This window comes from Mesoplodon densirostris, chromosome 16 (assembly GCF_025265405.1).
Source record: "Mesoplodon densirostris isolate mMesDen1 chromosome 16, mMesDen1 primary haplotype, whole genome shotgun sequence".
NCBI classification, from domain to species: Eukaryota; Metazoa; Chordata; class Mammalia; order Artiodactyla; family Ziphiidae; genus Mesoplodon; species Mesoplodon densirostris.
Genome location: NC_082676.1, coordinates 63,670,439 through 63,686,762, shown reverse-complemented (window position 1 = coordinate 63,686,762; position 16,324 = coordinate 63,670,439). Strand labels below are relative to the sequence as shown.

At 57.0% G+C, this 16,324-nt stretch overlaps 1 protein-coding gene across 2 annotated transcripts in view; it reads right to left on the bottom strand.

Annotated features, from left to right (window-relative positions):
- Nucleotides 1-1,579: 1,579 nt before the first annotated feature.
- Nucleotides 1,580-16,324, bottom strand: part of TFAP4 (transcription factor AP-4) — a 34,037-nt gene continuing 19,292 nt past the window's right edge. Inside the window, exons 1-7 of one of the 2 annotated variants that reach the window (XM_060120618.1) lie at nucleotides 13,460-13,621; nucleotides 5,766-5,931; nucleotides 5,557-5,655; nucleotides 4,990-5,160; nucleotides 4,246-4,386; nucleotides 3,456-3,611; nucleotides 1,580-2,639 (exon numbers count right to left, since the gene is read on the bottom strand). In XM_060120618.1, coding sequence (XP_059976601.1) covers nucleotides 2,445-2,639; nucleotides 3,456-3,611; nucleotides 4,246-4,386; nucleotides 4,990-5,160; nucleotides 5,557-5,655; nucleotides 5,766-5,931; nucleotides 13,460-13,548 — 1,017 coding nt within the window. In that variant the 5' untranslated portion in view covers nucleotides 13,549-13,621 and the 3' untranslated portion in view covers nucleotides 1,580-2,444. Of the gene's footprint in view, nucleotides 2,640-3,455; nucleotides 3,612-4,245; nucleotides 4,387-4,989; nucleotides 5,161-5,556; nucleotides 5,656-5,765; nucleotides 5,932-13,459; nucleotides 13,622-16,324 lie in introns of those variants that run through there. The other variant, XM_060120619.1, reaches the window with a different exon arrangement.

Genomic DNA, 16,324 nt, shown 5'->3' with positions numbered 1-16,324 from the left:
TAGGAACTGCGTAGTTCCACAGACACCGGAAGGAGGCGGAGCCTCCGCCTTGCTGGGCCAGAAGTCCTGGTTCCATAGCGCCCTCTATTGACCCTCTCAGGAGCTGCCTGGAACCCGTCGGACGCGCCTTGCACCTGGCCAAAAGGGGTCGCTCTGCTGGCCTTGGGAAGGGGCGTCCCCGCCCATATCCTAGTGAAGACGGCTCCCTCAAACACGCATTTAATTTATGTAAATATATCTAAATATATCCCAAAAGAGAAAACTACAGTAATAATGCTAAGTGAAAGAAGCCAGACTCAAGCTAAATATGTAATGTCATATACTGTAAATGAATATATTTATAGTATATGACATTTTGAAAAAGGCAAAATTATAGGAACCATAGGAATAGATTGGTCGGTGGTTGCCAGGGGCTGGGTGGACCACAAAGGGACATAGGGGAACACAAGGATGAAGAAACTATATCTTGATTATGGTGATGGTTACACATTTGTCAAAACTCCCACAAGCAAAAACTAAATTTTTACCGAAGTTAAATTACACTTTAATTTCTTTAAACACTAAAAAACAAAAAGCACATTGGTGGTTATCAGGGGCTCAGAGAAGGGAGGAATGGGGAGAGACTGATTAATGGGTAAGGGGTTCATTTTGGAGTGAGAAATGTTTTGGAACTAGATAGAGGTGATGGTTGCACAGCATAGTAATGTAGTAAATGCCACTGAACTGTTCCTTTCTAAATGCTTAATTTTAAGTTATGTGAATTTCACTAAAAAAAAAGTATTAAAAGTTCTAAAAAAGAAAAAAAATGCAGGCTCCTGCCTGCCTTTCTATTCAACAAATTCCTGTCTGGAGGCATTCATTGTGGGGTGAGATGTGAATCAACTATTCTTCCTCTCTGGCCTCAGTCCCCACGTACCTGTCATGTACCTGAGGAAAAGCAGGTCAAGAGGGACACATTATATAGCAATCTCTGGTCATGGAGGATTAAGGAATTTAAAGGACCACCCCCTTACCAGTTAAGATGTAATGTCCTTGTGCCATTATGATTCTCAACTTTCAGAAGAGAAAACTGAGTCTCAAAGATCAAGTGGTTTGCCCAAGGTGGATCTGATCACCAGCAGACCAACCCCAAGACCTGAGCTCTTAAACACCACAACATAAGGGAGTGCTCACTTCTCTTCTGTAGATGAGGATACTGAAGTTCCAAGAGGTTACACAAGCCGAGGAAGTTGCAAAGCCTGGGGATCAATCAGGACCACTGAGCATCTTGTGTCCTTTCTCTAGGAGACAGGAACCTATGGCTTCGTTGTTCATTCTCTCCTTGCCTCCCACCAAGGAGGAGTTGGGAGCCACTCACCTCGGCCCCAACACCATCTCCCAACTTTGCAGAATCCCCAGAGTAAACCCAGGGAGTCTAAGGATGCCAATTTCTCATCATAACACCACACATAAGTTGGGGGAGTCATCACGCTCACCCACACCCAATCCCCTCCAGTGGGCCCAGAGAACACCCCCTACACTACCCCAGGAAGCCTTCGCCAGCTCCTCATGACAGCACACATCCAGGAGACACAGAAGCTAAAAAACAAAGTACAAACTTTATTTTGTTTCTTTATAAAGGCACAGTGGCCTCTTGGTTTTTCCCCCCCACTTTCTTAACAAAATATAATAGCTTCTCCTTGAACACAAAGACCTCAAAATTGTAAAAAAAAAAACAAAAACAAAAAAAACAAAACAAACAAACCAAAAAAAAAAAAACTAAACTAAAACCAAAAAAGAACCAACAACAAACAAAACAAAAAGAGAAAGACGAAGACTTTTTTGGGGTGGAAGATGGGAAACCTGGAGGGAGAGGTGGGGGCCGGACAGTGGTGGAGAGTGGCGATTCCTAGTGCTGAGACAGGGAGGGGAGGGAAGAAGGGCAGCAGCAAACCCCAACCGAGAAGCAATGGAGACTCCCGGACCCCGAGAGCCCCGACCCAGCCAGACCCCCAACCCATGTAAGTGCTTAAAGGAGAAAGAACACCAAAAAGAGGAGGGAAGGGGTAATTAAAAACTGACGGTCATAGAGCTGGCTCTGGGGAGGGCAGAAATACCTTGGGGTTTTGTTTGATTTTCCCTGTTCTTAAAAACATGTTTCAATGAAAAAATGGTTTTTGGCGGAGAGAGGCCAGGCACCTCCGTGTCCGCTTCCCCAGCCTCCGGGGCCGAGGCCCAGCCCCAGGTGTCCCGGTGCTGCCACGCGCTCCTGCCGCTCCAGCCCCGGACCTCGGGTTGGGTGGCTTCACTCAAAGGTCGATTTACAGTATTGAAAAATAGGTCATAAAAGAGACCCAAATGATGCCGTAATTTTGTAAAAATTCCTCACTCGTTCACCCTCATCTCTCCCAGTTGCTGCCCCGCCCCCTCCAGCCCCCAGAAGGGAGAGGAGGGCTGGGGGGTGGTCAGGGAAGCCCCCCGTTCCCCACTGGCTCCTCCCGGCTCTGGTCCATGGCGTCGCTGTCCGAGGCCTCCGAATCGGAGGCGGTGTCGGAGGCGTGGGCCTCGGGGCAGCTGCGGACCGGCTTCACGATGACGGCTCGACGCTGCTCCTCCTCCTGCTCCTGCCTTTCCTGGGTGCCCTCGATGTGCTGGATCGCCTGGGGGAGAGGCTGCCATGAGGATGGTGGGGCCATGTGGACAGCCACCATCTCCCCCACCACCCACACCCCCCCCAGAAAGGTCCAAAAGTAAGCCTGGCAAAGCAGGGGCAGCCTGCCAGAGTCAGGAGGAGCAAACTTCAGAAGCCCTCTGCTGAGCTGAAAAAGACTTGGAGGGGAGACAGTGCCCAGCTGCATGAAGTCACAAGCCTCTTACGCTCATTTATGTATTTCAAAGCCTGCCTGTTGGCTTATGGAAGGTCTCTGTTATAAATTTTATTATTCGATTTGTCGGGTTTATGTGCAACTCAAGTTCTGGGGGTTGATGGCCTTTTTTCTGTTTGGGCGTTTTGGGTTAATTGTTTCTTTCTTTGCAATGTTGTTGGGCCTCCCAAGAGGTCTCTGCCCCAGGCTGGGCACAATAGTGACTTCAGGTTTGACCTTCAGAGCTGACAGTGAAGCCAGGCTTCACTGTCACCCAACCGGTCACTGCCACCTCCACCCCCATCCCAGGTCCTGGACCAATCCAAGAGCTGGATGCAGGAACTCTGAAAGCAGGGGCTCCGGGAACAAAGGACCCCCCTCAGCAAATGCCACGTGGAGAGAAGGAATGGGGTCTTCCGGGCCATCCAGTCCCCACCCCTGCCCCTCACCCCAGATGCAGAGATGGAGACCCATCTGGCTTCCAGACTTCCTCCCCACAAAGCTCAAGCTCTGTCTCAATCCCCTCCAGTCGCCCACTTTCTTGTCTCCCCACAAAGGGCCCATTCTCAGAGGACGACCCCCCATGCGTTGCGCCCTCCCCAAGCCAGGTACCTGCACAATGGTGTCCAGATTTTGCCGGGATGTTGAAACAGAGTTGATGACCGAGGAGGGGCCCATGGTGACGACATTGATGTGGTGGGAGGGAGGGGGTGCTGGCGCCGGCACGATCACCGTGGGGTGGTGGGTAGGGGCTGGAGTGGGCAGGAGCTGCAAGACAGAGGCCCTCAGTCTTTCTACGAAGGTTCTGGGAGTTGCCCCTTCCCTTCTGTCCGCCACAGAGGGTGTGGGACGGCCCTCCAAAACCATCTCCCTCTGCCCGCTGCCTGGAGAGCCTCCACCGATCACCACAGCCCATCGGCCTCCTTCACTTGCTGGGGGCTGTCCTGTTTGTGACCCCTCCCACCCCTCTTATTTTAAGAATGAAGAAAAGGTGGCCTGGAGAGGGGCTTTAGGCTGTCTAAGACTGCATGGCCCTTCCCTCTCCAGAGTCAAGCCAGCACTGCACATCTAACAAATACAGTGGTGGTTGGGAGTTCAGACTGAATTTATATGGCCAGGGTTCAAATCCTTGCGCCAAACTGCTGAGGATATTGGGTGTGTTACTGAACTTTTCTGTGCCTCCAGTTCCTTATCAGTAAACAGGAGTAATAACAGCTCAGGCCTCAAAGGGCTACAAGAAGGATTCAATGGAATAATGTATGCAAGACACCTGGAAGCCAGGAACATCTGCATTACCGATTTAGGCCCGGGGTCCACCCTGCTAGACACCCAGAGGCACCAACATCGAGTCTGAGAGCCCCGGCCCAGGCCCAAACTGCCCCTCCAGGCATCTCCCGCTCACCTGTGTCCGCAGGTGCTGCTGTTCCCGCTCCAGCTTCTCCTGGTGCAGCAGCCGCACCTGTTCCTGCTGCTGTTGCAGCTGCACCTGCTGTGCGATCACCTTGAGCTTTTCCGGGTACATGTGGGCCTCCAGCGAGCGCACCTGGGGGTGGAACGGCAGGCTCAGGGGTAGGACCCGGGCCACACCCTGGCGCCTCCCCCAGCTCAGGGCCCACAGACTGCTGAGGTCGGCCTCCCTGCCACCCTCGGGGTGGAGACCGAAGTCCTGACCGTAGCCAGCCAGGCCCGCCCTGACTCTGCTCCCCTCCCATGCAGCCCCCCTCAGGCCATGCTCCCTCCCTTCCTGCCTCCAGCCCCAGGCCTTTGCCCATGCTGTTCTCTCTGCCTGGAGCACCCTTCTCCCCTCTCTGCCTGGTCAGTGGTGAGACTTGCCCTCCCACCCTCGGCTCAGGTCACTTCCACAGAGAAGCTATGGGGCGTCCCATCTGGAACCAGCCCAGGTCCCCCTCCTGATGCCCACCCATCCGGTGTGGCCTTTATCACAGCTGCATGATTACGATGTGAGAGCCTTTGACTCATCTCTCCCCAGGCAGACGGTGACCCCCAAGGACTGGGACCTGTGTGGTTTGCTCCCCACTGGACACCCCTTTCCTAGGCCTGGCACAAAGCAGGAGCTCCCGTAAATAACAGGAGGAAAGGAAGAGAGCTGGACAGCATCCCCCACCTGCCCGCCCACCTGCCTCACCTGCTCCTCCAGCATCATGCGCACCGAGCGCTCCTTGTCCAGCTGCTGCCGCAGCTCAATCATCTCCCGCCGCAGGTCCTCCGCCTTCTCGTCCTCCCAGATGTCTGGCGAGCCGATGCCCTCGTCCTTGTCCTCTGCCCGCCGCCGCTTGGGGGATGAGCCACTCAGCTCCTGAGGACCCCAAGGGGTCGGTGAGTGTGCTGTGACACTACATACACCACCACCACCAGGAGTGGGGGTGGGGAGCTCCATCGCAGCCCCCCAAAGCTGTCAAACCCAGGTGCACCGGCACTGGGGAGCCCCAGTGTGCAAATCCACCAGACAGCCAAGGCTGGGAAAGGAGGCAGAATGGACTTGCTTCCCAAAAGTCACCCAGTTCCTTCCAGAGCCCACTGCACTGCACTTGACCCTGGCTAAATCAGGGCCTGGGCAGGAAGGCAAGTGCCAGAAGTAGGCAGGTCAGTGGGGAAGAAGGGACCCACAGCCACATCACAGTCCCAAGCCAGTGGTTGGGCCCGGACACGCCCATGTCAGTGAGAGGGAGCCAGGAGGAGGGCAGGGCGCTACCTGGATAAAGCGCTTGAGCTGTGTGTTCTGCTGCAGTAGCCTGGTCTTCTCCTGTTCCAGGGAGAAGATGTATTCTGCCGTTTGCTGGAGAATGGCTGCCTGAGAGCAGGAGGGACAGACAAATCAGGGACCCTGGCTGACAGTGTTTTCCGAATCTCCCTGCTCCAGCCCACCACCTCCTCCAGGAAGTCCTCCTGGCGCTTGCCCACCTTGCTGAGCTTCTCTCCATCTGTGTGGGGGATGAGGGTCTTGAGGGACTGGAAGCCCGCGTTGATGCTCTGCATGCGCCTCCGCTCGTTGCTGTTAGCAATCTCCCGCCGAATCCGCCGCTCCTGGTCCCGCTGAGTCTCAGGGGTCAATGGAATGTTGGCAAGGCTGTGGGGAAGACAGGGACAGGCTCAGGCTGGGCGCCCTCCATGCCCTGCCCCCAGTGGCCCCTGTCTTTACAATTCATCTCCAGAGGGGCCTAAGTGTAACAGGCATCCCTCCCACTACAGAAGATACCAGCTCTGTCTGATGCTTACACCCCCAGTAGATCAGGGGGCTGATGGAGTAGCGTGCTCTGGGATGGCTGGGTGTCAAAATAAGCGTGCAGACCCCAGGTCCCGATCCCAGTGTCTGGCCAGCAGGTTTGAGTGGGGCCCAGAAACCCACATGGCTAAGAATCCCTGTGATTCTGATGCAGGTGGCCTCAGGTGATAATCAGAGACACCTGCTCTTGGGACACCTCTGAGCTCCTTGCTATGCACCTGGACCCCCTCCAAGGTCGCAGGCTTGAGGACTGAGGGAGATGTCCCTCCTCCCTTCCCATCCCCACAGCCACAAGCTACTACATAAGCCCCCAGCCCGGCCCCAGACCCTGAGCTAAGACAAGACAGGTACCACTCACTCCAGGAAGAGGACCCGGCCAACCTCCCCTGGGGACAGTTCTCCCTGAAGCCCACCCATCCCAAAAGGCAAGCCCACCCTGTGCCAGAGAATCGAGGCTCCCAGCACGCAGTAGGCGATGTTATTGCATGTTATGTGATTGCATCTTGCAGGAGCGGCAGCCAGTGGGGTGAGAGAGAAGGCGGCAAGCGGTAGGGGGCAAGGCTGCCGGCCGAGAGGCATTGGCAAGAGGCAGAGACTGCAGCGGGGCCTGTGGGCCCAACGCCACTGCTCCCGAGAGGTGGGCCTGTGTGTGGCCTGGAGGAGGCATGCTCCCCTTCCAGGCCCTCTCCTGAAACTCCCCCGCCCCTGGACTGATGGCTTCCAGATGCTGGGCTCCCAGAAGAGGCCACCGGACCCACCCAAAGCCACAGCCCTGGCTTCTTCCTGAGGGGCCCTCCTGGGGTGACCTGGTCCAGGCCTGGGCCAAGAGAGCTCACACCTCTGGGTCTAGGAGAATGGGGAAAGGATTCTGGGCAGCCTTGTTCCATTGGTGGGGGAGCCTGGGCTCAAAGAGGTAGGTGCCCAGGCTCCCATGCCCATCCCTAGGCAAAAAGGAGTTTGCTTGGAAACCTAGGAGAGGAGCACATCTGCAACAGCTAGATACAACCGAGGCCTTGCTGGCCCCCCGGCCTGCCCCACCTGTCCCCCCGCAGCTCCCTGAGGGACCCTAAACTCGCTCTTGCCCTCTCCTGGGTCTCTGCCTCCTCTCCCCACAGAGAGGGTCGTCAGCTGGGGGTGGGCTGGGAGCAGGCTCCACATCAGCCGCTGCTGGGGGTCTGAAGCCCTGTCCTACACCAGCACCCCCAGCGTCTCCCTGGGACCCTCCCCAAGATACAGTTCCCTCACAGCACTGGAAAGGGGGCCCACGACCTCCATTTACAAATGAGACTTAGGGCTCAGAGTGGGAGGGACACAATTTTAGGGTCAGACAGCCGGGCATCTGCCTCCCCCACTTCTGGGCCAGGGGCACCTCCCTTCTATCAGTTTCCCTGCCCTACAGTGGGGGTGATGGTGAAAAGGGGAGGATGCAGGTCAGAGACCTGATACGCAGTGGCTTGCCTACCCCTTTGCAGGCAGGGTGGGGTGGGGGTGGGGGGCTTGGGGGGTGGATCAGAACTGAGTCCAGGCTCCTGGGTCTGGCAGTGCCCTCCAGACCCTCTGCGGCAGGTGGATTAAAGACATGGGGAGCGGGGACTTCCCTCGTGGTCCAGTGGTTGAGACTCTGCACTTCCACTGCATGGGGCACGGGTTTGATCCCTGGTCGGGGAACTAGGATCCCACATGCCACACAGGGCAGCCAAAAAAAAAAAAAAAAAAAACACGTAAAGACACGGGGAGAAATATCCCTAGGAAGCCAAGCCACTGAGTGACTGAGATCTATCTGGGAGCTTCCCAATCCCTGCCCCGGAGAGATACAGGGAGAGACCGCCCCCCGCCCCGACTCACCCCACCCCTGGGTACTCCCTGGTGATGCCCACAGGTCAGAGCTGACCAGAGTGGTAAGGGGTCAAAAAGGAGACCCATGTCCAGCCCTGGGTCACCCTGAGTGCTGGCCCTTTCAGAAGGCCCACCTGGAGACCCTAGCAACAGAGTTACTGTTTTAACCTGGCAGTCTCGTGGTTAGGACTTGGCACTTTCACTTCGTGGGCTGGGGTTCAATCCCTGGTTGGGGAACTAAGATCCTACAAGCTGAGGGACATGGCCAAAAAAATAAAATAAAATAAAATATAAAAAAGTCTTGAGTTCTTAATGTAATGTGCTAAGGACTCACTTTGCTGGAATTTTCTCATTGAACCATCTCAATCTTCCTCTGAGTTAAGCGGCCTTATGGCATGAGGACACTGACGCTTGGGAAGGGAACAGCTACAGTAAGCGCTGGGGCTGGGACTTGAACCCTGATCCCAGAGCCTTGCTCTTACCCACAGGGCAGAGTGGGCTCTGCACCATCCCTCAGAGCTGGACACCCTGACAGACAGGTGACAGTCTCCCCTGTAGAAAGGATTGAGCATGGGTGTGCACTGCCATCAGGTTAACTCTTACTATCACTCGCAGAACTTTTTATATATTTTTCCCTGTCTGACTACCATGGACACCCAGTTGGGTGGCTGCGTTGCAATGAGGAATCTGGGGTTCTGGGAGGGGAAGTGACATGTCCAAGGTCAGGCAGCCACACCAGGGCACCACAGGCACCTGCAGGAGACAAAATGAATGCTCTCCTCCCCCACCCAGGGGTGGCACCCTCTACTGAGGGCTCACACATAGCCCTGCTTACCAGAGCCCTGTGTGGGGCCTCAAGAGGCAGCGCCCTGGCCCTCCTGACAAATGGTGGGACAGGACAAGGCCCAGAAGTGAAGTGACTTGGCCAAGATCACACCATGACAGCGGGCATAGCAGGGTACAGCTGCAACGCACCTCCTGCACTTCCCAGCCCCCAAGTCCCACCAACTCCCCAGGCTGAAGCCAGAACTCAACACCCACTGCCCCCCACCACTGCCGCAGCCCCACCAGCCAGCTCATCTGCCCATGAAACCTCAGCCCAGGGAAGCCAACGTTCAGCCCCTCCCTTCTCCCCAGGATGCCCACGAGCTGGGGAGACACCAAAGGAGACCACAGGACCCCAGGCCTGAAGGCCCCAGCCTAGAAGTTCCCAGAAGGAAGGGGCCTGGCGTCCAGGCAGGGAGAAAGGGCCTGCTCATCCTGGCTCTTCCGAATGTTCTGTCCTGTCCCTTTTACCACCAAGTCCATCAGCCCAGCCTCCTGGTTCAGGAACCAGCTTCTGGTTAACCTAGTACAGACTTAAGTCCCAGAAAACAGACTTCACCCCAAAGCCACAGTTCCTCATAGGGACTTAGGCCGCCACCAAGACCAACTCACCTAAATAGCCCTGGAAGTTTCTTTAATAGAATGCAGACTAACCAGGGGTTCTGATGAGTGGAATCATGGCTATCCAGGGGTTCCTATACAGGATGGCTAATTAGCATTTCCAGCTGCTACTCTACTAGATAAAGTGGATATTTCTGCAAACGCCTGAAAGTTTCTTACATTTCTTTCTGAGTTTTGCAGAAGTAAACATGATTTACAGTAATTGTAAGGTCCTCCATCTCCTTCACATCAACTTCAGACCCACTCAGGTGAGCAGTGAGGCCTGGTCCACAGATGTTCTCTCTTACTTGTCTCCCTCCCTGAGAGCCTCAGCCAGCCAGTCTCCTGGGGCTGGGCAGCCAATGGCCAAGGAACTGTTTGCATACCAGCCTCCAGTGCCATGACCGGAGCTGCCACCCCCCTCTACCAGGGTGCCCCCAAGACAGCCGCCCCCCCCCCCGGAATAATGCCCACATCCCAACCAGAGGCTCAAGGGCAGGAAGCCAGCTCTTCAATTCTAGATCCGGAACTGTACCTGTTCCTCCTGCCTAGCCCAAGGGCAAACTGGTATCCCCTAATCCCCACACACCCCTGCCCGGCTCCAGTCTCAAATTAGCCACTGAGAACTCTCATTTCACACCGCCCGAAGTCACTCACACACCCACCACTCAATGTCTACACAGTAAGAGGTGGGAAAGCCCACGCAGGGTTTCTCCCATACCCCAAAAGGAGGACAGGAGGAAAACGACCCTCTCATCAAGGATGCCCAAGGCCCCTATCCTTCTCTCTGCAGCAGGTACTGAAGCAGCCTGGGGCCCTCGCCCATCCCCGCTGCTTCTATCCATACGCCCTGCCCTTAGTCCCAGAACAAACCACGTCCAGGTTGTTCCCATCAGAAACACCCCCTCCCCACAGCTTCTCCAGCCCCTCAGAGGGAGCCCTGCACTGGGTTCAAGTGGAAATTCCAGCCCTGCCACTTACTAGCTATGGAACCCCAAGCTTAGCCACTTAGTCTCTCAAAGCCTCAGTTTCCCCATCTATAAAACAGGGGAATACTGCCTCACTTCATAGGGTCGTGGTGAAGTTTAAAAAAGATGGGAGAGGGCTTCCCTGGTGGCACAGTGGTTGAGAGTCCGCCTGCCGATGCAGGGGACACAGGTTCGTGCCCCGGTCCGGGAGGATCCCACGTGCTGCGGAGCGGCTGGGCCCGTGAGCCATGGCCGCTGAGCCTGCGCGTCCAGAGCCTGTGCTCCACAATGGGAAAGGCCACAACAGTGAGAGGCCCACGTACCGCAAACAAACAAACAAACAAACAAAAGATGGAGGAAAAAAATAAGGGAGACAGATTGAGGATAACAGGATGCCTTGTTCTTTCAGAGTTTGTACCCAGGATCCCAGGAGAACCCATGGCTCTACGGAAACTGACTTGTCCTGTAGCACCATGAGACTTCCAGCTCTTAGAACAGGAGCAAGTTTCCGTTCATTGTGGTGTCCTCAATCCCAGCACGAAGTAGGTGCCTCGTAAATACCAGATCAGGGACCCAACACACTCCAAAGTCCCTAATTGTTCTCTAACTCCTTCTGAGGGGAGCTGGTCCCTTTCCCCCCTATGGCAGGCAGTAGGTAAACTCTTTAAGACCACCATGCTCCTGCTTCTAAGAATCTGAGCCCCACTTAATAGCTACCAGGCACTTTCCACACACATGGCCAACCTTCACAGGTGCTCCATTTTACAGAGGCTGAGAGCAGTTAGGCAACATGTCCAAAACCACACAGCTTATGTGCTGCCGCTGTCGGGTATGGCCCCCCGCTGTACAGTACCGTCCCCTCTGGGAGACTGAGGAGAGAAGCAGGGAGCCCTGCTAGTCACTGAGGGATGAAGCAAAGTCCACCAGCCTGAGAAGCGAGTATATCAGGCCAGAAGGCCCCGCCCAACCCACACTCAATCCTACCTCACCAGGCAGCTCCTCCTGAAAATGAAAAAACCCAGAGGCCCCAAATCCACACCCAGTGCATGGGCTGACAACTGTCTCACAGCTGGACAAGCTGAGTAGTCCCCGTGCCCAACCCTGGGGCACTTGGTCCCTAAGGGACTTCTGGACTCCTCTGAAGGGGGGCTTGGAAGAGAAACAGGTCAAGCTGGAGTCCTAGGGGGCCCAGAGAGGACGCGGCCAAGGCCCAGGCCTGGCAACCAGAGGGTCCTATGGTACCAAGCCTGCCTGGGATCAGGCCCAGAATGTCCACTCCAGCATCTGGGGCAGCTCAACCCACATCCTCACTGCCCAGGCCCCCTCTGAGCAATCAGCAGCTCAGGGTAAGAGCAGGGCTCTGGGATCAGAGTTCAAGTCCCAGCCCCACCACTTGCCCTACCTGTTCCTTCCCAAACCTATCCTCCGCCCACACAGAAATCATAAAGCCACTTTACTCAGAGGAAGATTGTGACAATTCAGTGAGAAAAATCTCGCAAAACGAATCCTTACAATGCATTATGTGCTCCAGAATTTTTTTTTTTCTTTCCACTTATTACAGCTAAGCCCTCCAGGTGGTCCTTAGGGAAGGGCCAACACTCAGGGTGGTGCTGCTGACTGCCCACCACCTTGAACTTAAGAGTAGTTAAGGTGGGAGCCCTGGTGTGTGCGGAGGGTGGGGGGGTGTAGGGGGTGTATACGTGTGCAGCAACCTTCCCCCAACCTGGTTTCTGCAGCCCCTGGTGTCGACCAGCCTGGGCCACACCGCCTGCGGCTCCTCCTCCCTCAATCCCCGCCTTGCCTGCCCAGGACCGCAGAGCACGTGGCCCCAGCCCTGGGGAGCCATTTCGCTCCTAAAGTAGCAAGGCAGGAAAGGGGCCACAGGTCCCATACTTGGACCCGTAGAGAACAACCCACGCAGTATCGCCGTCCCGCAGGTCGTGTTCAACATGCAGATGCCCAGGCCCTTCTCCTAGCGATCGGAATTGCGGGCGTGTGCATTTTAACAACTGTCCAGGGCGATTCCGCTAACCCATAACTCTTCGGTAAAGGGTAGATCTGGAGCAACCCGGGCCAAACTAAGAAAGTGCCTCCTGGAGAAGGCTAGGGATCTCGGACCACCCATCCACCCACCCACCCAGCCTGCTGGGCAACCGGACGCTTTCGGTTTACGGCTGGGGGGAGGGGCACGAGACCGGAAAGTTTGCAGCGGAGACCCACGTGCGGCGGGCAGCAGCCTGGTGAGGCTAGGGGCGACCTCTGATGCCCCCTCCCCCAAAAGCCCCGAACCCGGCCTGCCTCGCCCATCCCGCCCGCGGGGTCAGAGCTTTGTGCGGGTAAAGCGTGGCCCAGGCGCGCCTACAACTCCCACAATGCCGCACCGACGCGGCGCGGAGAACTACTGCTCCCGCGAGGCGGCGCGCTGAGGTCCGCCTACTCCAAGAGGGCTGCAGAGTCACGTCCAGGCCTCGCTAGTAAACAGCGCCCGGGCGCGGGCGGTGAGCTAGCGAGTGGCCGCCAACATGCCCGGGTCCACGGCGCTCCCGGCGGGCCGCGCCGGCCCCTCGGGTCCCGCCCACTCCCGCACCCCGACTCCAGCACGCCCCCCCGACCCCGCTGCAGCCGCTCCCTTCAAACACTCACACCACCCGGCTCCCCGCCCCCCCCCCCGCGCTCGGAGCCGTGGCTTAGCTTGTAGCCGTCCGCGCCGCGGCCCCACGCGCGCCCCGGGTCCCCCAGACCCCCTTGCAGGGGGCGCCCAGAGAAAGCGATGAACGAGGGAGAGGAAGGAAGCCGCCGCGGGAGTGGGGAGGAGGAAGCGAGGGGGGGGAAAGCCACCAGCACCAAGCATGGCCGGGACTGCTGCAGAACCACGTGGGTCTGTTTGCAATTTACAAACGTCGCGACTCGCCCGCCTGCAGCGGACAAAAGTGACCGGGGCCGCTCGGGGCCCCCACGTTCCGAGGGAGGAGGGTCCCCGAGCGGCCCGAGCCTGGCGCGCAGGGCTGCAGCCACCCCGGCGGCTAAGAAAGGCGAGAGGGTCCGCGGCGCGGGCCATGCGTGCGCACACGCGCGCCCGCCGGGGCGGACTAGCCAGGGGCTGCAATCGTGGGAAGGGGGTGAGGGGGAGGAGGAGTACACACCTACAGAGCCCTCCTATCACTTCTTTCTCTGTTTTCCTGAAATGTTGCAAAGAGGGCACCTTCTGAGTGGGCACCATGAAATACTCCATAGCGATCGGCCCCCCTCCTCTGCACGAGCCAGGTCCCGCGGTCCGCCGGAGAATACAAGATGGAAATCCGAATCAAAGGGCAGCGCCGGACGGAGGTGCAGAATCGGCCGGTCCCAGATGCTGGCTGCGGCGGCGGCGAGGGGAGGGAGGCGGGCGGGAGGGGCGGGAGGGAGGTCTCTCCGGCCTGCCTCCCCGGGCGTGTGTATATGTGTGTGTGTGTGTGTGTGTGTGTGTTTGCAGCTGATCAGATGTCTGTTTCAAGGCGGGAAACAGCTGGTGAAAACTCAGCACTCCCCCGGCCTCCTTCCGCGGAGTAAGGAATTGCATGTAAACAAAGGACTATTTGCAGCGCCCCCCAGGGCGGCGCGAGGCCCGGGCGAGAGGGGCGCTGGCCCCCAGGGGCGAGTGGTGGCCAGGGTCTGCGCGCCTCCCCACGAGCTCCGGGTGCGGGGGCCGCGGGCGGGCTTGAAGGGCGCGGCGTGAATGGAGCGAGCTGCGGCCGAGCTACATGCGCCACTATGGGTGATGAGGTCCATCAGCTGACAGGTTGGCAAGCGTAGCAAAAAAAAAAAAAAGCCAGCCACAGCGAGGAAACCCAGCCCGCGCGCCCGGGGTCCGGCGGGGACTGATCCGTGCAGGGTCTGCGCGCTTGGCGGCCGTCGCGGGGCGGGGGTGTGCAGCTGGGCCCGGCGAAGGCGAAGGCGGCCTGAGGTGCTGCTCCGGGCTTTTTTCTTCTTCGGTTGCAACTGCACAGAGAGGAGCTGCTCTGGCGCGCTCCCTCCGAGCCCAGGGCCCCCTGGAAACTTGCGTCATAGCCACCGCTTCCCACATGTAACTTGGGGCCGACTTCAGAGGCCGGCCAGCCCCCTCCCTCACTCGCTCCCTGCCTAGCTGCCCGCCACTGCCCGCCCGGCCTGGGCTCCGGAGCCTGGGAATCCCGGAGCCGGGGAGGGGAGGGCAAATGGGGGCGCGCCGGGCGCCTCAGATCCTGGGGCTGCCTTAGGAAGCAGGGGCCCCGGCGGGGAGGGAAGGGTGGAGGCGGGCCAGGACAGCAGCGGCCCCGGAGGCGGGCTGCCAGCGCGGCTGGGAGGTTTGGTGGATGCTGCCGGGTCGCCTCCTATGCCCCCTCGCTTTACCCCTCCGCTGGGAGGCTGGACAGCAGGAGGCACGCCCTAGCTTGGCCTGGGCAGGCGAAGGCTGCATCTTCCCATTCAGGGCGAAGCCAGTGCGAGACTTGCTCTCCCGCCAGGGTGCGCTCTCTACTAGGGGTGAAGGCCTGGAGCGGGTGAGGGAGGGACGCCTTGGCGGCGAGCTTCCGTCCGTCCTTCCCGCGTCCCCTCCCCTGGCTCCTGGAGGTTGGCCCCTGGCTCAGGAAGACCGCGCTTGCCTTGGAATGTCCTCCCTCCTGCCCACCGCCTTTCCCAATCCCATCCGCCTTCCAGGTTCCGCCCAAATCGCGCCTCCTAATTGAAATACTGCTACTTATAACAAGGATTACTGTTATTATTAGGAAATGTTACTGTTATTAGATATTCGGAGCACCTTGTAGATGCCTGGCAGTTTTGCGTGAATATTTTCCAATCCTTAAAGTAAGCTGTCAGGCTGTTTCTGTAAGTACAGATCCCGGACCGTGTAACATCACAGTCCCTGGGAGGCTTCACTGTGGGGACAGGAAGGATGACATCTGGGGACAACATAGGATACAGGGCCACATAACTGTGTACACTGAGCAGCGTCCACAGTGGCTGGGTGAATGAATGAACGAGAGCTGGGAGAAGTGTGTCCACCCCTTGCTCTGTCTTCTACAGAAATGCCTTGACCCAGCCTGAGCCCGGTTCCTGCGAGCACACTGTCATTCAGACTGGCCTCCCCATTTCTGCCAAAGGCGTCTTCTCATCTACAGCCCTCTGCTGTCTCAGATGCACAAACCCACACCCCCCTGGCTCAGCTGCTCCTGCCCCAAGGCCTGAAACGTCATCACTGCCCCCACTGCTCCCACTGCCCCACTCCAACACTCCCATCACTAACCCACTTCACGGCAGTAGCACCAGAAGTCCCCAGACTCCAGGCCGTTTTCCATTCCCAGGAGGCTCTGTACACCCCTTAGTCTGATCCCTTCCCAACTCCTAATTCAGTCCACTGTGCCCTCTGGAGCCCTCAAAGGGTGTTCAGCAAAAGCCCCTTTATCCTTAGTACCTGACTTTACCCCTCACCTTCTTGCTCTAAGTTAGGTGTCAGCAAACTTTTTCTATAAAGGGCGTGTAAAAGTTATTTGCATGTGGAATCTAAAATATGACACAAGTGACCATATCTAAGAAACAGAAACACACTCACAGACATAGAGAACAGACTTGTGGTTGCCAATGGAGTGGGGGGTGGGGAGGGAAGGACTGAGAGTTTGGGATTAGGAGATGCAGACTATTATATATAGGATGGATAAACGACAAGGTCCTACTGTATAGCACAGGGAACTATATTCAATATCCTGTGATAAACCATAATGAAAAAGAATATGAAATATATATATATAACTGAATCACTTCGCTGTACAGCAAAAATTAACTCATTGTAAATCAACTGTACTTCAATAAAATTTTTTTTTAAATATTTGTTTTAGCTTCCTATTGCTACTGTAACAAATTACCACAAACTTAGTGACTTAAAACAACACAAGGGAATTCCCTGGCTGTCCAGTGGTTAGGACTCGGTGCTTTCACTGCCATGGGCCAGGGTTCAATCCCTGGTCAGGGAACTAAGATCCCGAAAGCTGCACAGT